This window comes from Larus michahellis, chromosome 7 (assembly GCF_964199755.1).
Source record: "Larus michahellis chromosome 7, bLarMic1.1, whole genome shotgun sequence".
In the NCBI taxonomy this organism is placed as follows: Eukaryota; Metazoa; Chordata; class Aves; order Charadriiformes; family Laridae; genus Larus; species Larus michahellis.
In genome coordinates, this window is record NC_133902.1 from 47,934,529 (window position 1) to 47,956,545 (window position 22,017).

At 43.2% G+C, this 22,017-nt stretch overlaps 1 protein-coding gene across 4 annotated transcripts in view; it reads right to left on the bottom strand.

The window, feature by feature from the left end:
• SEMA5B (semaphorin 5B) overlaps positions 1 to 22,017 on the bottom strand; it is a 272,794-nt gene that overhangs the window by 40,527 nt on the left and 210,250 nt on the right. For all 4 annotated transcript variants that reach the window (XM_074594864.1, XM_074594865.1, XM_074594866.1 and 1 more), the window contains 3 exons: positions 19,499 to 19,634; positions 16,227 to 16,434; positions 13,902 to 14,109 (listed from right to left, as the gene is read on the bottom strand). In XM_074594864.1, coding sequence (XP_074450965.1) covers positions 13,902 to 14,109; positions 16,227 to 16,434; positions 19,499 to 19,634 — 552 coding nt within the window. The remainder of the gene's footprint in view (positions 1 to 13,901; positions 14,110 to 16,226; positions 16,435 to 19,498; positions 19,635 to 22,017) is intronic.

Sequence of the window (22,017 nt, forward strand, 5' to 3'; positions counted from 1 at the left end):
CTTTGAACACTGCTGTATTCATTTTCCTCCTGAATCCATATTTACAGGCTAAGTGTGTGTTCCCAACATGTGAGCTGCTAAAGAAAAATAACTAGGTTAGTACTGCCGCTAAACAGAGAAGGTCAGTCACAGAATTAGTCTGTACCGATAAAATTCAGCTGCATTGGTTGTTCCCATGAGTTGCTTTCAAATTGTTAATTTTCATTAAGAAAACATAACAGTACAAGCTACATCATGCATGTATTACTGAAAGACAAAGAAGAGAGGACTAAACCTAAAAAGATTCGCAACATGATTTTTTATTCCGATGATCCATTCTCTTCTGTCACACAAAAGGCTGATAGGATCTTTCCAAAAGTCCCAAATGATTTGAAAACTGCCAATTAGACAGCAGCAAGGGGGAAAAATCCAGTTCAAGAAGCTAAACAGGAGAGTAATAAAATTTATTCTAAGGGTAGGTATCAGTATGATAAATGAAACATCAAAAAAAAAAAAAATCAAATGCAATGAGATGTGAACTGTTCCCTCCCAGAAATCTTTGAAATCTTATTAGCCTGTAATCAGCTGCAAATGAAAAAGCAAGTCCCTTAAGCACAGCTGAAAACACTCTATCAGTCTGTACCGACTCCACAGCAATTTGCCCCAAAGCAAACCCTAGATTGCTTTGCTGTCTGGGACCGATTGCTTTACATATATATGTGTGTGTGCGTGTGTGTGTGTAATACACACACACAGAGACACATGTGTATATATTTATATTTTAATTATGAGTTTCCAGTTTGCTTCCACATGGCAGCTCCTACATTTCCTCGACTAAAGATTTCACACACGGAGCTGTTAGGAACATGACTTAATCTTTCATGCTTTAGGAAGGTAGTTACAATGACTGTCTCTACTACATTTTTCCTTCAGCTGCTTCAACACATCCAAGGAAAAGGCAGAGATGATTTTGTCCCAGCCCCAGGCAACAGAACATCAAATATTTGCCTAGAAAAGACTTGGGATCCTCAGTACAAGGACACAGAAGGGACGTGTCCTGCTTTGCTCATTATTCTCGCTAAGGACTCCTATGCTGTTTTGGCAGCCCACACCACCCTCATCCATGAAGTGGGGCTGACTCCACGTCCAGAGCTGCCCTTGCCATCCAGGGCAGCCCTCAGCTGGGGCAGCACCCAGTTAATCACAGAGCAGACACTGGGGCATCTGCCCAGCCTCTTGGCAGCTCAGCCCTTCAGGAGGGAACTGGGCGGTTTCTAGAGAGAAGAATAAGAATGAGAGAAGCAACAGGGGGGAGGGGGAAGAAAAAAAACCCTGCTTTTAGTCAGAGAGCCTTTTGGTCAGGCTTTCAGACCCTGAAAAGTACATGCTATTGTTTCCAACTGCATGAAGCCATTTCGCTGGGCACCCAGCGAGCTGAGAGAGGTCATTGTAATTCATAACAGGGAAGGCTGTTGTGAGCATCACCCTATTATGATACACATTTTCCCTGAATTTAATTTATAGGAAAACATGTGCTGCATAAATTCAGGAAATAATCTCCATATGTTCTGTGCTGCAGCCCTCAGCCACTCCGCAGGCTGCAATATATCCCGGTTAGGCACTGACCACTTTGCTGGCACTATCATAATGTATGTCATGTAGCTAATGTGCTGCTCTTGGCTGAGAGCGGCGAGCTACAGATCCCTAACGGTGCACTCAATGGATCACAGCCTGCCATCCCCTGCCGCCGCCACTGACCCCCAGCTGACGGGCCATCAGTAACCGAGCCGCAGAGCCGCCAGAAGGCCACCATGACAGGCCCCAGCAAAAGCCCGGTGTGGTGCTTGTTGGTAGGGAGTTACGGTCATCCTGCACCAGCCCCGCGCTCTGCATCCTGGGTGCAATGAATTCCTACCTAGCCCGAGCTCCGCTGGGTTGTCAAAACGAGCACTCCATAATTTAACAACCATCAAAGCCTGGGACTTCTCCTCGTCTGACGGCAGGCCCTCAAAACCATATGAAATCTAAAAACAAAATAGCTATGCTGTCTGCCTCCCTTCAGGATTTGGAGCCCACTCGTCTGCCTCAGCACTGGTAAGAAACCTATTATATCAGCTGACAGCGATACATTTAAGGGTGTATTTACTCACACACAATTTGCTGCGTTTTTTTCCCTTTTGTAAGCAGGAAAAAGCATTACAATGTGCATTAATGCAAGAGAACAACATTTCTGGCAAATACTTTAAGTGAACACTTCAAAGTCCACCCTAATTTATATCCTTACAATATCTTTAGAATATATGTCCTTATTTATGTCATTAAAAGATAAAACCACACCAGCAAACACACACCAAAAGACAAATATATGTATGCATACATGCACGCACAGATCAAAATGCTTCAGAAATATGCTGTCATTCTTAGTAGATCAGGCACCATGGTGTGGAAAATATAAAGATATCGTAGCATTTCCCTATTCTGAGAATACAAAATAAATTGGAATGTTTACATATAAAGACCATTTCGTATTATGATACCAGTGAAAAATCTCACACAGGCCGGGGGACCCAAAGTCTCGCAGGGCACTATGTAAATACTGTGAAATAAGATACAAAGGAGTTTACATGATATAATGAAATTCTGATGTTTCAAAGGCAATGGGACTTCTGCCACTGGCTCAGTGGGGCCAGATTTCGTACCATACACACAGGGAACACCACACTTGGGTCTCCCAAGTGGCAGACTGGGAATGCCTCAAGGAACTAATGACACACTATTGTCTCCCATCATAATTCACACAGGTAGAGGGAACCCATTATCCCAGAAGATTACCCAAGCGTAGCAGGTTAACACTGGCTATATGAATGCTAATGACTTAGTTAATGAAATCCTACAAAGCGGGATACTTCTGGAAGTAAGATGGTGGTGATACCGCATGGTTCATGCTCCCAGTTCCCGTCTGGCCGTAGAGCATTCAGTGAGGACTCGGGAGAATACCTCTTGACGGATATCTGAGAGGTTGGATTTATTAAGACAGGGCATTACTATCAATAGCAATTCACTTTAATTCATTGCCTCACAATAAATGTCTTATCTGAGGCATAAAGGCATATACACTGACAACGCTCAATTGAAAAACAATTCCATTTGTATCTCCTATTCAAGGTATTTTTCTCTCCGGTTCCTTATTCTCACTTACCAAGGACATTTGCATGAAAATAAGATCTTACTCATATGAGCTCACCTGCTGCCTGCTGTTTGGGAGCTGTAAGCCTCTCTGTTGTTGGCTGTTGCAATCATTTCTACAGCAGTGATCTGGGATAACACAAAGGATTAAGACTGTGCAAGTGGAGCGCTATCCGCAGCCCACTGAAGTCAATGGAAACTCTTACCTACGACTCAAAAGAGTTTTTACAGGGCCTTTGAAGCCTGGTGGTGCTGAGCCTTCATGAATAGCATGTGCTGTAAAAAGGCTTCTGCTTCCAAGATGCCGGTCCTGCCCAAGATCTCCTTTTTTTGTAATAGCCTGAATTAAGTCTTCTCTCAGAATCTTCATTAAAGCTTAAACGTAGTTCAAAAATTTTTCATATCCACTTTAATTTGCTCTGGGTCCAAATAACTTAATCTTTTGGTCATTTTCCCCAGAGAGTTAAAAATCTTTAGACTGTTTAATAAATGGATCACCAAATCAATAGAACCAGACCCATGATATCAGGCTTTGAGAGACGAAAGGAAAGAAAGAATTACTAGAGCTTCTTCCCATTCTTACTATCAGACAGAAGACACAAAACCATGCCATTTTTTACAAAAGCCACAAAACTGTCATCCAGAGCATTCACACTGAAGGACTCCTTTCATCTGCCAGGATGCGCTTACTCTCCCAGTTTTCATTCCCTCTCTTTTCATTTACCTCTTTCTCACTCCTTTTGGATGACTAAAAGCAAGTGGCAATGGAATGACAGGATGTGATGATCTGCAGAGGCAGGGCTCTAGACCCAAAGACTGAGAATCTCCCGTCCCAAACTGCTCTTGCTAACAAAACCCTGCCGCTCTGCCAGAAGAGGGTTCTGCAATTTTGGCGATGAGTTTGGAACCTGCAATGAACATCACATTCACCAGGGAAACATAACAGCTGCCATAGCACCTAGTCCTTTAAACCCCCATGGGCATCACCAGTTAGTTCATTAGAGGCAGAGAGACCACACTGCTATCAACTGGTGCGGGGCAAACATTTATAAGCCTGATCCTGCAAAAGGCGCTGAGCAACCTACGCTCATCTGTGCTCAGATCTCGAGAGCACAGGCGGCACAAGAGTTCACCTTGCTCTTTTTGGGGAATAAGATCTGAGAATTTCGCACTCAATGAAATTTGTTGTACTCCTTGAGCAGGTAACCCCAAGGGAACAGCCCTTTTCAAGCAATAAGGGGGTTTTTAGCTGTGTCTGCTAGTTGCAAGCACGAGGCTGTGTTTGGCAGACAGACATGTCCTGACAAGGTTAGCTTACTGTCCCATTGCTATCAACCTGCGGAGGGGATGAACTAAACAAATAATCATATTAGCTTCCAGCCAACCAAATCACAATTACTGACAACTTCAATAGCCCATGCAAGGAAGAGCGGACTTCTGTCTTCCCTAAAGCCAGATGGCATGAAAAGAGAAGAACACGAATCAAAAGGATGTTCGTGGCTTAAGAAAATAAGATTAGAAAGGGGAAAAAAGCACCAGACCTTCAAACAATCCCTCCAATTTTGATACCTTTAAAAATTCAAACTGCAGAGATGAGTTAGTGATCTGTACAAATCCATTATCTTTCCCCACTGAGAAGAGAAGCCAAGTGGAACTGAGCTGCTTTAGTCAGACGCTGGTCAAGTAGCAGCTTCATTTCTCAGCTGGTGAATACAACGTATTGCATGCCAGATGCTACTGCCCTTTCCTCAAGACGAGTAGCCATGTATTTCATAAGCAATTAATGCGGCTATTTGTGGAGCAGGGCACTACTCGGGAAGAGCATACTACAGCTCACAGGTACCACCACTGTGAGGGCTACAGTTGATAGTAATCTGGACAGACAAGGTTTGGTATTTTGGCATTTGATATTGGGTGCAGAGGCGGAGAAGCTCAACCGTGCGTGTGTTGTGTGTGTGTGTAATTTATCACCCACACACGCTTAGCATCAGTGATTGCTGCTCTGCACATGATCTGTTTTGAATGAATAAATTAAAGCCATGGTGTAAAACAACCTCTAAAACTGAAGTCCATTGATGAGCCAATTGTGTTTTATAGATTATGGCCTTGCACAATCTACGCAACAAACTATTCCAATTCTTACTTTCTGACATCCCATTCCATCATCTTTTAGCAACAGCGACTCCTGTATTGGATAGGTGTTTATTTTTATTTTTAAAGCTGTGAAATAAAACAACATTGCATTTATTCAAATATGAAGATTAATGCCATCCCAAGAAAAACTCTGATTAAATCTGGATTTATGTTTACATCAGTAAAGCAGGTTATTAAAAAAAATGAATGTGTTGTTCCACAAACATTATTAGAAACTCTTGTCACTGTGCCAAACAAAACTGACCTCTAATAAAAACAGAAGTACAGAGGGCCTCTGACTACCAGGGATGGGATCAGTCATCCACAAGAAACTCGGATACTATTAAAGTCCTAATGAAAGGAATAGCCAGAAGGAATTCCTGAACGCGAGGCATGTTTGTCTGGATTTCGAAGCACAACCATTTCCTAGCCTCAGCAGGCTTTTGAGCCTTAAGAAAACATGCCCTCCAGGGCTGCCATATGGAAAGAGGCAGAGGGGACTAGACAGCCTTTTGGAAAGGCAGCTTGGGCAAATCAGCGCACTCAAGTGTTATTGCCTGTCTCTGCCCTGTGTCAGTCAGTGTCTGGAGGCGGCTGTCAGATTAAGATGTGCTCTGCTCCTGCATTTCTGCTCTGTGGTTGCAGATCTGAGACTTCTGTGTGAACATGGCAAACTCCTGTAGTCTGGTGGCGTAGGTGGGTACGGGGAAAAGGGTGGTTTAGGCAAGAGCAAACCCACTGCAAGGGACACAGACAGGTGCTTTACGTAGCCTCTGCAAGATGCTGACGATTTAAGAACACAAATTATGCTAAAATGGGTACTTAGGAAGGGAATGAAAACTGCAAAGGCAGAAAACTTAAAAAGAAATGTGAGTGATGATAAAGAAACCTGAAAACAGTCTACAGTTGTCACCCAGGCTGCACAAAGTAATCCATATTCAGGCAGCTCCTTTGTGAAAGCTGGATTTTGTTAAGCTCTAGGTAATTATTTTCTGCTCAACAAGATGTAGATTCAACTAGACAGAACCTTTGTAGATTAATGTGTGTTGGAAAAGGCAAATAAATATTAGACCACCTACTACACCCTGAGGATCTAACACGTCTCTTGTCCAATGCAGGGCTATTTTAACAATGTATAAGGGGCAAAATGGTCCCGCCAACATATTCCCCACTGCTTTTTCCCACGTAGCTATAAAAACAGCATCAAAAAATGTCAATTCCACTTTTTAACAAGAGACAACATCACTTAACTAAATGGATATTCTTGAAATCCAGCCCTATCCCTTTGCAGACTGGAGTGTTCCCATAGATCTACAGTACTTAGGTATTTTGACATGTAAAAGACACTGGACGGTACAATATTATGTTTTTCTACAACCCATACATATTTTATGTACTTATATATACTTAAATTTAAACTTAAACCAACAATAACAAATTTGCTCTGGCTCCAGACACTTCCTCCTCCCCAAACAGGTAAAACAGCACAACTCCTAATAAAAAGTTAATGATGCATCTGCAGCAATACATTCATTCAGTATTAACATTGGACACATTCTTGTTTTACACTGCAAATGCTGAATGGAAGCTTGAGACATGAAGCAAACCAGCCATGGCAGCAGTAAGGCTGTAGATCCTGCATCAGCAGAACATGACCATTGCCTAGAATACAAATCTTATGACATAATAGTCGCAAATGGCAAGAATTGACGGATGCAATGGATATCTGCCCTGGGGCTTGCTGGTAGCTTTAGTTATTAATCTTGTTTGTATAACAATAGCATCAGTGTCATCCTAACATTACATATTCCAAGAAAACTACCTGGTTTCCTGTCAGTCGCCGCTGTGTTGAAACTAATTTCACACAGCCCACCTAGCAGGCATCAGATGGTAATGACTTTTAGACATCATTGATCTGAGTTGGCCTAAAGCCAGCCTGCTAGAGCTAAAGGGATCCATACACTAAACTGTTCCCGATCTCGCGAGCTGAGCCACGCTGGCAGTACACTTGAAAAATTAAGGAACAAATAAAAGCCCTCGGCACGTTCAGCCTCCCTGCTTTTTCCTCCCTCCTAGCAAATCCAAAGCCCCCCCAAAACAAATTGGCAACCCAGTCATGATAGTAAGGAGACAAAAGCCAGTGAGCCCTGAAATTAGCTGATTTTGGTTTGCTTTTTCTGCAGTGACCTTCATCTGTTTCAGCACTTGTATAACCCAGACTCTGGCTACTACTAAATTCCCCTTCTGCCAGAGTACCATCCACTCGGGACCATTTACATAGTTCAGAGCTAAAAGTAGGAGCCTAAAAGTGTTCAGACAACTTAAAATGAATGTAAAGTTTGCCATTGGTTTGAGCATTTAACAGAAATGGGAAAAACTGTAATAATTCATCTGGTTTGAAGCAAAGCTCGTTTCCACTCTTTCATCCTCCGTTCTCTTTTTCAGCGATACAAACACCGGCGTCCTCAGCACAGGCTTATTCCTCAAACTCAGCCTCTTGCTGGTTTCCCTCCTGGCCCGACATTGCATTTCTCTCCTCACTGTTATTTGTGATTCCCTCATACCTAAATGCCATCTACAAAGTATGCTATTTTCTTTCTTCCATGCCATTAAAGATAATGTCAAATAAGATGAAACTGAAAACCAATCTCTCTGGCATCTTACTGGAAACATGCCCCTGCTCACTGCATTACCGCTTACCCTTGCCTTCTTTTTTTTTCCAGTTTCAGTCACACCTGGCCATATCCCTTTCCCAGACCGTTCAAACGAAGCTCTTCAACTGCTATCCTGAAATCCAGGTTTCTTAGACCTGTACCATGCCCTTGAATCTTAAAGGTCCATATCCTGCAAATAGTATGGATGTGCTTAACTTTACATATATAAGCAGCTACATTAAAGAAAATGTCAGTAATTGCCTGCTACAGCAGATGCAAATGTGTTTTCAGGATAGAGAAAATGGTATAATTTTGCACTTCTATTTAAAGAACACAGATCCATTTCATCTACCAAACTTCATTCTTTCCAAGAGCTTCAGTGATCATGGTTCTGTTTGATGTCTTCATTCTCTGTCAGTGGGAGTCTCGCTATTTACTTAAATGCAACCAGAATGCCAAACCAGATGTTTAGTGATTTATTCTGATGTATTATTGGATACTGTGGATGACAAAAGATTGGGCTGAACACTCTCCTTTCTGCCTATGAAGTCTTCCAAAGCTTTTCAGCATTATTGGTGGTACAATAATTAGCTAATTCCCTTAATTCTGGAGAGGCCATATCAGCCAAAGCAGATGGAAATTGATGATTAGGCTTTATCACAACATTTTTGTAGGCTCTTACCTTTCCTTTTGCCTCTATTTTTAAAAGGATATTCAACGTGTTGAATAATTTTTAAGACCCAGGGAGAAGATTTTCAAAACAAAATCTGAGCCAGATTTTCCACATCCTCAGCTCAGAAGAAGGGGCTGGATTTTCGAGGTCTTTGATGAACAGTCAGGCCATCAACATCGCCTCAGCAATCTGCTGGTTGCTGCTCTCCACAGAACAACAGTCTCTGCTTTGTTCCCTCCCCTACCTCTTTTAACATTTTCTATCCCGTGCTTTATACCCAACAATAGTTCCTTGTTTGTCCTTCAAGGAACTACCGTCATTCTGATGAAGAGGTCAGAGGATTTCCAGCCCATATTCAATTCACTCTTTCCCCCAAACTGGGGAATTTTCATATCTCTTCCCAGACTGTTTTATTCCTCCAAAAGTTCCGCAACAATTTCAGTCCTGTCCTGTAATTCTGGTTTTGCAATCTTAAATTCAACTGCTTTGTTCCCTTTTTACAGAGGATCTTACACTACACAAGCAGTAAAAAAAGAAAACAACAATAACCACCACAGCAATCCTCCATGTGGTATCTCAACCCCCTTAAAGTGTGGTGTGGAAGTAGTACAGGGACCGTCCTTGGAGCTCCAGTTTTCCACACTGGAAGGCAAGCACGGAAGACAGAAAGACGGCAAAAAACTCTCTGCTTCTTTACTGCAGCTGCTGACCCTTTTCTTCCGAGAATTCCCTGGAGCCATATCAGGAGTTACTCACCTATATGTACTTAGTTGTCTGATCACTGGCCCAGGGCTATTTAGAGGTGGATTGTGTTCCTCACACAGAACTCAAGTCAGCAAATAAGAGTACTTGTCAGCTGAGTCATTTCTGCTAGGTTTGCATTAAGCACCACGGCCCAGAGGGGATGTACGGCAGAATTTAGGCCAAGTAGGAGGGCAAAAGCTCAGCGTCACTCAACAGCAAACTCACCGCAACCAGGTCAGAAAAGCGGGCAGAGTTCAAATGAGAGCGTGTCACAGCTGCACGCAAGAGGATCTGGCTCTCGCCATAGCCTCAGAAGCAGGAGTATCTCCACTGGCATGAGGCTGACCTGAGGTGGCACTCACACAACCTTGATGGGATGCCCACACGTGAGCACAGCATGACAGGGAGAGGGCAGGCAAGTGAAACTGTTCTTAGAACCACACTGCACGTCCCAAAACTGCAACCTGCATCATGCAAACTGCAAATTTTATGCAGAAAACTGGAGGGAGGAAGAGGAAAGACTGATTATTAGTTGTGGATGTCCCATCCCTGGAGGTGTTCAAGGCCAGGTTGGATGGGGCTTTGAGCAGCCTGGTCTAGTGGGAGGTGTCCCTGCCTAGGGCAGGGGGGTTGGAACTGGATGATCTTTAAGATCCCTTCCAACTCCAACCATTCTATGATTCTATGATTCTGTGATTCTATGATTATCAACATAAAGTGCATTAAAATAAACTGCTCAGGACAGTGAGAGCAGAAAAGGTGGGTATTCAAGACACCCTCTGGTCTCGTTCCCAAACACATTTTCTTTTCCTCGTTAGAATGTATAATCAAAAAATGGCTACAAAATCAATCCAAGGCCCACAGCCCTGATGCTGCAAAGGGGCAACACAGAGAGATCATAAAGTGCTCCCTGCAACAACCAGCTTCATTTTCCTACCTGTTTGATTGCAATTCCTAAAATGAATAATTTCAGCCTACCCTTTGAAAAAATTATTAAACTACTCCCACAGATAGGTCCCACCTGAAAATAATGGTCCAGATTTGAAGTCCTCACCTCTCTCGAATTCAGATTCAGGATTTTGTTCAGGCACATATCTAGAGATACGGTGGTGTCAGTGATAAAGCTGCAGTGCTGGCTCTCCAAACACGCCTCCCCAAAGCTTGGGGGCAACTTGAGGTAAAAATCCAAGCTCATTTGAAAATTGCAGGGAGGTTACAAAGATTTCAAAGCCATGCAAAATCCAGCAGCAAGCACAGCCAAGCTAAAGCACACCCAGCAAAGCAGCCTTCAAAACACGCTGTGTGTTCAAAGGGCTTGTAGGTTTTGCTCGCCTTGGACATCTTCCTAACACTCTCCAGCGAGAGTGGGGAACGGCAGCACTGAAGCACAACAGGAAAACACAGGCACAAGGCAAGGTCCCTGCAGCCAAATCCAGCCTGTAAATTTGGGCAGCTGACATTACAGATGTCTTCCCGTTGCCCTGTTGCTAAGAATGGCTGCTCTGAAAAGACAGATTGAGACAGGTCAGTGGGCACACACAAAACACTGCTCAGACACCCAGAAATATATTGGGTCAACAAACAACATCAAGACATGGGGCTGAGTTACTGGCCACCATTTAAGAGATTAAATTGGTGCCGTGTCAATAAACAAACAGTAAAGGAGATGGCAGAAATCCTTTTCCCTTTCCACCTCTTCCTTTCCCTGCTGCTTTTTCCTCTGCCTCATTTCTGAGCCTCGGAACCAAGCCCCAAGGTTTTAAAGCAGCACAGTGGCAAGGATCGCTGGAGGGGATCAATGCTAGGATCAATTTTCTCTCGATACGAGATCGCCTGTTCCAGAGAGAAGGGAGAAGGCAGGGCGAAGGGAAGAGCTCTATGTCAGCAATCACAAAGCCACATTAGCCCCCAGGGTGCAAAAGACTGCAAAGTTTCCTGATAACATGAGGCAGAGCCAAAGAAAACAAACAGCGTTGTGGTATTCCTGCCTGGGAGGCACAAATTCTCCATCACCTCCAAGTTTCCTGAGCCTCCATCAAAACGATTAGATTATAAAAACTGCTGAAACCAGAGCTTTTCAGAGAGGCCAGTCAAGAAGTCACAGCACGACGAAAACCTAAGCGGGGGGTGTTGTAGGGGTGGGAGCCCTTCTTCCCGTGGTGGCTGTATATTGGCATGTATTAAACATAGACACAACAATAAGCAATAAATCACAGCCCAGGAGAAGTGCCAGGTGGAATGCACTGGAGGAAATTAAAACATCCTTCTCGATACAGTTCAGTATTGAAAGAAATCCAAAGGAGGCCAAGTTGACTTATCACCTACGTAGCCAGGATGCGAAGGGGAAAAAGGGTTCCGACACTTGCAGCTGAAAAGTTTGCAGTTGAATAATTTCCTACAAAAAAACGGCTTAGCTTAAAAAGTAATAATAATGTCACAAATATCCTTACAAACAAATAAATAAATAAATAATGGCCTTCCTTGGCTTTCCTAAGTTTTCTTCTTTTTTTCCTCCTTTTTCCAAGTGCGCAGTCCCTCCACAAGACTCAGCCATGGGGCAAAGGATCCATTGCAATACACAAATACACTACCCGCCCAGCACCCGAATTCAACAAATTCTGGCCTTCCACGTCGCCAAACATATACACCCACCACACTGTCAGGAGGCCCTATCACGAAACTAGGCAATAGAGGCAGAGTTTGAGCCTCCAACCTCCGAAGAGCTGGACCACTTCCTTATTTCACTGAAAAATGCCTCCAGAAAGTTTGTTTTAGAAAAAAACAGCATTGGTACACAAGCTTCCCAGGAATTTCAGCCAGGACTCAGTGCCATACAATGCATAAAACTGAGGTTGTTTGTGGCCACCAGCGCGCAAGGGAACCTCTTTGGAGGTGGGTGTTTGTTTTGCTGGGATAAGTTTATACTAGCAGGGGACTGCCCTGCGGCTCTCAAGTCCTAAAGAGATGGTGCTCCCGTGTGGTACCCCCACCCGTTTGCCCTCCAGCCACTGAAGGGACAATTCCCTGCTTGTCCCTTTTTTAGGCAGTTGAGCTAACCTCCACCATTTGAGTTTTAATGGAAGTGCCACACAAACCACTTATGCAGGCTGAAAACTAGGACACGATCTATAAATTACTGGAAAACTGAACTCAAGATTAGGAAAAGAAAGAAAAGGAAGAACTCGTTTCTCTTGAAACTGGATCATATATATGTATACACACATAAATACTCTCACACTGAAGCTCTCCAGGACAGCCTGAAGATGACAGCTGTTATGTTCTACCTTTTTAAAATCTCTGTTTTTAAGGGCTGAGGACAGGATGGCATTTTCCAGCTGTGGTTCTCTTTCTCTTACTAAACACTTCTGTGTCAGCCTGTCTGTATAAGCAACTAAATCTTTACACATTAAACACTTCTGTGTCAAACTTGCAGTAATGACCAAGTTGTAGTTTCTGAAATGGATAATTAAGAGTTTCAGTGAAAACAGAAAGAGCTGGCGTTTTTGTATTTAGACAGACATGAATTTAGTACAAGCTGATTGATAAACTCTACTTGTTGAAAGTAAAATGGATGGTGACATTTTCTATGTCAGTTTGGGGTTTTTTTGGCAAGAGGGCAGGGACATCTTGCAGTAGGCCGTGAAAGAGGGAATCCATTTAGACGTCACTCACAAATTCCTTCCTCTTGTCTAGCACAGAGGACATCAGTTGCAGACAAAACTCTCGTCGAGGAAAGCAAGGCAAAAGCAAGAGAGGAGAAGGAAGACTGTTTTTAAGACATGTAAACAAGCAATTACCCACAGCAGACCCCACTGCACACTCAGGGAGATTATCTGAGCAGATGTCTCAATCGGTTGGTATCACACTCTTTCACCTGCTTAAATGGGGGGATACCATTTGGATGCAAAATCCTTCTCCGCACATTTCTGGGTGGAAAACTGCTCTGGAGCCAGGGCTGACAATTAAAAAAAAGTCTTTTTTCCTACTCCTTTTAAAAGGTACAATCAAGGCAGAGAATCTATCCAGGTGTGAGAGGTGTCACACATAGTTGAGATGAGCTATTGGGTTCCAAAAGCAATAACAAGTTGCCACGCAGCTCAGCCCTGCCTCATCAGATGTTTGAGAGGTGATCACTCGGATAAGCCAGGATAGGCTGGCTGCAACCCAAATTCAGAAACCTGCAGCCATATTGCCAATAAGAACCACCAGCAAAACACACTGAGTTAATAAAACCAACACTGAAATGTCAAGTTAAAAAAAAAAAAAAAAAGGCGGTAAATATTGCAAGTCCTTCTGTGGTAAACACACAATTAATTTCTGATGAGGATTAATTAATATTACAAAAAAAATTATTGCTCATTCTCATTGTTCCTGTCATGAATGTATCTGTCAGGAGATGCATTTCCAACAGTGTCTTTTGTCTTGTAGTGATGAAAAAAAGCATTCTAAACCAAATCAGACTGGAATATGTTTCCCCGGTGCTTTTGTTTTTAGGCTGAAGTGGAATATATCAGAGCCATAAATTTGCTTACCCTTCTGTTCTGTACATGGAGCATCTCTCCAGAGGAATTTTTAGCACTCCATTATTTAAGCCCACAAAGAGAGACCTGTCGCTGTGTAGGATTTGAAGACTCTTGATTGCTTCCCGTTGCCCGTCAGGGAGGATCTGCATTTCCTCTAAATAACAACTCCTCAGGCTCCTGTTAGTGGTAGAAAGGGCCTTCAAGATGGTGCCATACTCTAATGGAACAAGAAACAAGGCACAAGTAAATCTTGGAGGCATTGACTTCATTTCATACCTGCCTAAGGAGTGAAATATTAGTGTCATCTTTACACAGCTGCTTTAAACCTAGTTCTGGGTCACCTGCTGCCCATGGTAGAGAGAGCTCCAGCTACATGGTTACAACCCTCAGCAGTTCTCAGATATTACAGAAACCATCTATGAATGTATTTTAATGGAAAACCAGAAGGATGTGAACCATCTGGAGAGTGAGTACCTGGAAATATTTCCCAGTTGTAGCACTGAGGCAGAAAAGAGTCTCGTCCCGTTACCAGCAAGGTGACCCGAGAAAGCAGGGATCATTTCTGGTGCCCCGAGTCTATATTTCTTTTGGTTTATGGAGCAGATCGGTGTGATTTGATGCCATGACAAATGACAACAGATGCAGCAGCACTGCTGGAAATCCCAGAGGCCTCCGTAATGACTGCATGGGTCACAGATCTAATTGATCCTCTTCCTGGAAGAAGCCGTCCTGCCAGCTTGACAAGGGGATGTTACGGCATGAGCGGTACATACACAGAAACATATATGCTTGTGTTCACAGTGCTCTTTCTTACCTAAATAATTTAAAGATCTAATAAACTGTGGGAGATTTATGCTGGGGAAAAGGCGGCAACCACACCATTTTTCATTAAAACCCCAAAGGGGTCTGTCAGCCCCGGGTGTTCCTGAAGCTTAATCCTTCTATCCCGATAACTTCTGTATTGCTGCCAAAGCTCAGCAATTTAGAGTGGCGGGGTTGGCTGCCGTGCAAAGCTTCTCTTTTACTTAGGGGGGCTTTAAGTCTGGAACAAGACCGAGGCCCAAGTTTTGGCTCGGTTTGTCCCAGGACTGGGTTTATGTCCAGGGCTGCCTCTGGGCAGGGCTGTCTCTACTGAAGAGGCAGAAGGTCCATCAGAGCTCACTCTGCAGTCGCCACTCACCAGGGCCAGAAAGCAAACACGAATAAGGAGCAGACCTTTCTACACAAATGATATGAGGCAGAAAGTATCCCAGCTTTCTCTCAGGCTGGGACTCCTCACTTAAAATACCAAGATATCAAAATGGCAGCACCATGCTGTGTTTCCATTTAAGTAAAATCTTATCATAATCAATGTACATAGAAGCTCCCACAGTGGCGATGTTACTAAAACACATCCAAGATGATCACTTTTGAAGTGGTGGTAAAAGTTGGATAAATTATGACACAGTCCTGGAAGGTGGTAACATGAGAATGAGGCAGTGACTCTGCATTCAGATGTGAGATTAAACTAACACGGAGGCAATCCATCTTATTCTAAAGTCAAAGCTTCTGCAATAGAGGATAACAACATTATACCCATGAGGCTGGCCATATGCTCTGATTAATCAAACTATTTAATTTAACCTCTATCATTAGTACGAATATAGGCTAAGACGACCATTTATAACACTTTGTCCTTCTTCAGCATCTTTCATTTATCCAAGATATCCGTGCTTTTCAGAAGAGGCAACGTGTCCTGCTAATTAGAGGATGGCAGTAGAAATCAAGAGACTAAATCTTATACTTAATTCTACCACTGGCTCGCTATGCTACCACAAAAAAAGCACTTGCCTCAGCTTCCCCATCTGCATTACATTTCAGTGCATGCCCGTTCCCGAAAGCACTGGGAGTCATACAGCAGCAGGCACACGGAAGTGCAAAGAAAGAAATAATTAAAACCTTGTGCAAGCCTGGAGGTTAAGTATTATTAGTGCTTATTTGGAGATGAGTATGTCATAGCGCAGAAAGGCAACTTACGTGCACGAAACCACAGAGCATTTCAGTGACCTTTGCTCCTCCCCACTGTTATGTATTAGTCTGATGGGTTGAAACATGTTTTTATAAAAGGGAGAAAAATGTTATTGTTGTTTTTAAACACAATGTAGATTTATGGTCTGTTCACTTGGGACTCTGCCTCAAGTTCTCCATCCTGCTTTTAATTTACTGAGGCAAACTAACTTCCATGCTGTTTTGTGCCCAAATGATACTGAATGACAACTGTGTAATGATGTCACGACTGGGGTCCCAGGGCTGCTAGGTCTACGAGGGAACTTTCTTAAGCTCCGATGCTCTTACCTGTCCCAATATACATCACGTGGTAGAGAGTATCCTTCCCCTGAACAATATCAACCACCAGTTTGGAAAATCGAATGCTGTCCTGAGTCACGTACGGATCTACAGTCACCGGCTGCACGACATCATTCATCAGGAACAAGCGCTGCGCATCCTGCAGGACTCTCTCCGTCAGGTTCTCATTAGGGCTGTCATCATTCAGCGTCCCACACTAAACATGGAAGATTGAACATCAGCACCTGCATTTTCTCCCCTCTCCAGCAGCCCAAGACCAAACCCTGAAATTCTTCTTCTGAAACCCAAAGTCCTGTTGATTTCCTGGGGAGATGGGTCTGTATGAGGGTCACAGGATCAGGCCCTGGGCCTGACCATAGGTCCTTAGCCTAGCTTTGGCCTGTAGCCCACTCTAAAAATGTTTCTCCCAGCTGGCCCACTGACCAGCGATGTGGTGTTTCCTTCCTTTGTGATACCCTGGAGCCGGCACACCAGAAGGGCAAAAGGCGTTAACAAACCGAGGAGGAAAATAAAAGAATTAAAACTAGCTGTAGAAAGATTTAAAGCTAGCACTGGGGAGAAAGCTTTTGTGGTGATAAATCCTTGAAGGATTTCAAATAATCTTCAGATTCTACTTGGTATCTCAGTCTGTACAATTCACAAAAAACGGAGGTTAAAAAACCTGAAAACCAGGTTGGTTTTGCACCACAGAGCCCAACTCACCACACTGCTTTTCTCCAATGTGGTCCCTTCTGAACAGACCCTTCCAGCTTCATCTGAAGCCAGGCAGGTTAGCCACTAGCTGCCCCCTCCCCACACGCAGCTCTTCTCTCAGCAAAGGGCAGATCAACCCGTGTCCACCCATCTTCCAGTACCAAGGGGTGCACCGAAATTGGATTCAATGCCCTTGTTCATCCAGAATAGGAGGAAAGAAGAGAGCTCATCTTGTGTCTTTTAAACACCAGCACAAGTCCTACCAGGTGGATAGCGCATTTTAAGGCCTGAATTTCTATCTATCTCACGCAAATCTCTACAATTCAGCATTTTCAAAAAACAATGCAAGATTAAACTCTCCATGCAGTTCTGTGGTCTGTGTCTGTAGCCAGGGCTGGATCTTCACTCTTCCCCACAGTACCATGCACAATGGGCAGAAGATCAATTACTCCAAAAGACAGCTGGGTGACTGGTTATTTATCCTGCCCGAGGCCAGGGGAGTCAGCGGTACAAACTAGAAATCCTGCCAACTCCCATACTCAGTCCACGGACAACTTCACTTCTCACTAAGAGAAGCTCACACCTAAGTAATTTCACTAGAAAAAAACACACAAATTTCTTGTTCTTCAATTTGGGTCCATGTTTTTGGGCTTTCTTTGGAAGAGAAGTCGGTATATTGTCAATTAGGATGTGGATTTACAGCACTCCAGCTACAGCGTACAAAATTTCCCATGTGCATAGTCTCCACATGCACCAAAGTAACTCTTTGCAGCGTGGCTGCCTTTCCGCTGTGCACCATGCAGAGCTTCTCTTACGACATGCTAAAATGAGTTGACAGGAATTAGCTCACATTTACACAATAAATATGGATCCTAAGGGCTGGTGTATTAAGCCCTACATTATTTTGGAGCTTGTGTGAAGTAGGTGAACAGGGTGATAGTAATTGCCACCACCTATGAACATGGACACTTTTTTACCAACTTAAGCATCTTCCTGAGTACCCAGACTAAGGAAACATCAGTGGCTTTTGATTTGTCCTTAGGTGGGTTTTAATGTTTTTTTTCCTATTGCAATGGTCTTTTTTAGTTCATGACTCATCTCACACTCTAAAGAGCTTTTAGATCTCTCTCTTCTGCTGTGTCCTGTACTCCTGGTTTACACTACCGTCTTGCTTTGGATGCTTTTCTCCCCGCTCACTTTCCTTTCTAGAGCATCACTGAAGGAGGAGTCCCAGTGGCAGGAATGTCATTATTGGTTTTGTTTTCTGTTCTCATCAAGTCACAGATAATCCGTTTGGTCTATTGGCAGCCTGTGTGCTGACACAGCATCCCTCTGGTTTGGTTTTATTTTGTTTTGTTCTAATTTCCTGATTATCTGCACTGCCCTGATCCTCTGTATCCTTCAGTATTTCTCCTTCCTCTCTGCAAGAAAAAAAAATGTTCTGGCATGCTTCCCTCATCTTCCTTTGTGAACACTGAGGCAAAAAAATTAATTTAATTTTTTTGCAATATCTGCCTCTTCTGTCACTAAATTACCCTTGTCATCTCCTGAAGGCCCTTCACTGACCTCTTGTTCCTCCTGTACTTGAAAAACATCTTAATCTCTTCTTGCAATCTTCCTATTGTCTGACACATACCTCCTTTTCCTTTCTTATTTTCCTCTGACCCTTTTCTTTCATCTTGCTGCTGCAATCTTTGCACTCCACGTTTTATCTGATACTCCTGGGTTAGCCCAGCAAGGGACAGAAAGCCCTTGATTCTCAGTTAACCTTAATGTTCCCACTAAACTCAAAAAAAAAAAAAAAAAAAAAAAAAAAAGAAAAGAAAAGAGAAAAAAAGTCTTCAGCAAAGCTTTGTTTCTTGGTTTTGAGTGCACCAAACTGAGGGGGTGATTGAGAGCCCAAACCTGTTCCACCTTGTACAGCCAGAAGCCCTCACTCAGGTGCCATGAGGGAATTCAGGGGGAGAAATAAGGCTCCTCAGCAAGAACCCAAGCACATCCCTGCCCGCAGTGTGGACCTGCCTCCCATCTGCTCTTGCTGAGATTTCAGGTGACTGCAGAGTCCTTTTTGGAAGGTCCCTGACATCACCAGCTTGAAGGCAGATGGCACTTGCAGGCAGCCTCAGCACCTTTGCCATAATAAAGGAAAGCCAGATTCACACAATTGGGCTGAAAGGATTCACCATGGGAAGCAAGGATAGGAAGACAAATCCATCCTCCCTAGGATTCTCCAGGTGTGAAGGGGCTGAGCTGTAAAATGGGCTCATGCTTCAGAAGACTCAGGTTTGCTGGGGCTGTCACACATATACTCTGCACCGCACTGACCAAATCTGGGCATAAAGTGACTGAAGTTGTTCTATTATTTTCAAATTGCCCTTAACTGATAATCCCATGGTCTCAAAAACGAGCGGCAAGGAGTTCCACAAACTAAACTACTCATGAATATGGAGAAATACAATTTCTCTTCACTGTGGGTCTACCTGGAAAAATGAGCCCCGCACAAATCAGCCCAGTGGAGTGTCGGAAGGTAAAAGGGACTGGAGTAAAACGAAGGGCAGCAGTAGTACCTGGAAATTAGGGATGGGGTTTAATGTTGGCAGCCAGGCTGATCTTGGGTTTTCTTGGTAACGGAACGGGCCATTAAATGCCTGAGTAATGGCACTCAGATTGAAGGCACACACTGCTGAGGCAGCTATGCTGTTTCTGGAACAGGGGAGAAAAAAATCAATTTAATCATTAGAACATTGACATTTTCATCATAACAGACATCAAACTCCACTCAAATAAAATACCTGTAAATTGCTAGGTAGACGTACAGTGATACCACTCTCATGAGGAGTAAAAATAAATAAATAACTTGTAAAATGCAGATGGCTTGCAAGACAATTTTGAGAATGAAATTTAAGCGTGGTTTTAAAATGTCCGTGATTTAAGGGCCATGGAAGCAGTTCTGACAAGAAAGGTGAATACAGTTTAATTTGCATGGATTATTTGTGTCTGGTTTTATTTTTATTTTTTCAACAACCCATCTATCTTTATTGATTACAAACAACCTAATTTTTAATCTCTTGCTGTTTCTCAAGGTGAAATTCTGTTTCTACAGGCTCCTGAAATCTTCAGGTATAAAATAGATCCCCTAATATTACATATACGTATATGTATAAAAATACACACATACATGCAGGGGGAGAGGGTGACAGTGCAAACCAGGCTGGTTGTTACAGCATCTCAGCATGCAAAAAGGTCTTGCTAATGCGTGAAAGCCTCTGTTTTCAATGATCGCAGTTCACTTTGTGTTCCCAGCTGGGAATAGCATCTGTCTCGGGGCAGGCTGTTCACCACGCACGCACCAGCCAGGAGGAGCATGGGTAGGGAAATGCCACTGTAGGAAAGACTTTTTGGAAGGGAATTCGTTTTAGGGATGCTCCGCTGCCCAGTCAGACTCACACACAGATCAGTCCGCCTTCACTGTCCCGTTTCAGTCATGGAGGACCCATTTCTGCAAGGTCCTGAGCAGGCTCAGCTCCTTTTGCCTCAAGAGGGTTGGAGGGCGCTTCCCGCATGGAGATGGCACCTCAGGGAAGCCAGCCCATAGAGGGACATTTGCTAAGTGTCACCTGAAATTCAAACCTGCTCCCAGCTCTCACCTTCCTCCCTGCTTTTTTTTTTTTTAAAGAAAAAGAACAACATTTAGAGAAAAAGATATCAGAAGAAAACTAAAAATAGGGCTAGCACAAGAGACTGACTCGTCACGGTGCCTTTTAAATAACCCAAGCCCCGCTGTATGTGTCTTTCTGCTAATTAAAGCAATTTGAATTCTCTGAAAAGAACACATTTTTTTTTACTAAACTAATAATTATAATCTCTTACACACACAAAAAAAAAAAAAAAAAAAACCAGCCTTGGTCCACAATCCCAGACCGGGAAGCAGAAGAACAGATTCTTTCCCAGCTTATTTCTTCCGAGCAATACAACATGAGGAAGAACTTCTTGCTTTGCCTTCCCGTTCTCCGTTCCTGCCCCTGCCCCTTCCATCCCCAGAGTGATGGAGTAGTTCACTTCGAACGTGTCAAAGCATCGCCAGGCGAACCTTACTCCACTTCTGCCTGAACACCTCTGACGCAGGGCATGCTCACAGACGGCAGCTCTTAACACAAAGCTAATGATGGGTGACAAGTAAATGCCTTGAGGCACACATGGAACAAAAAGGAGAATGAGAAAGAAAATGAAAAAGGAAAAGAAAGAATAAAACCCCACTAGTCTAACAAAACCACTTTTTTTCAAAAAAAAAAAAAAAAAAAAAAGGATATTTTTAGGGCCCTGCTAAGGACTCCACAGTTTACCCCTTTCCCTTTGCTAGAGAGGAGAAAGGAAAGAGGTTTTTGATGAATCTGCAGCCCATTTTCCTTTCCATCTGTGGCCTGGCATATTTCCCGTCCCTCCCTGTGAAAAGTTTGATCCCAGTCTGAAGCCAGTGACATCAACTTGTGCAGCTGGCCCCTGGTGTGAAGTGCAACCTCCTTTATTCCCACCTCCTACTTCCTGTGATTAACTGGGTGGTTTAGAGAATGGGTTAAGTTCAATGAGGTTTTAACATTGCCTCCATTACCTCCCAGAAAAAATTTAATAAAAACTTCTTAAATATTTCATCAGCCGCTTCCCCAAAAAGCTCTCTTTCCACTGATTCAGCTGGGTATAACATAACATAAAGCAATAAATCTATATGTGGGTGTTACCACAACCACTAATACCCCTTGGTTATACAGTGACCCTAAATTCATTATACATGATCCTTCCAAAATAAAAATACCTTTAAACAAAAAAAAATCATATTTTTGTGGTGCATCGGTACTCTACTATAAAGAAACTCAGACTGGAGCATACATCAACCCTCTTTGGTATGCAGAGCTCATGCAGCATGATATAAGTCCCAGTGGAAGTTAAAAGAATAATTACCATTATTTCTCTAGTTGGATGACAAATTGGAACGTTTTCGCTTTGAACTCTCAAAAGAACATCATGTGGTAGACCCAAAACACTACTTGATCTAACTTCAGCTATTATCAATAACTCATTTCTTCAGTTA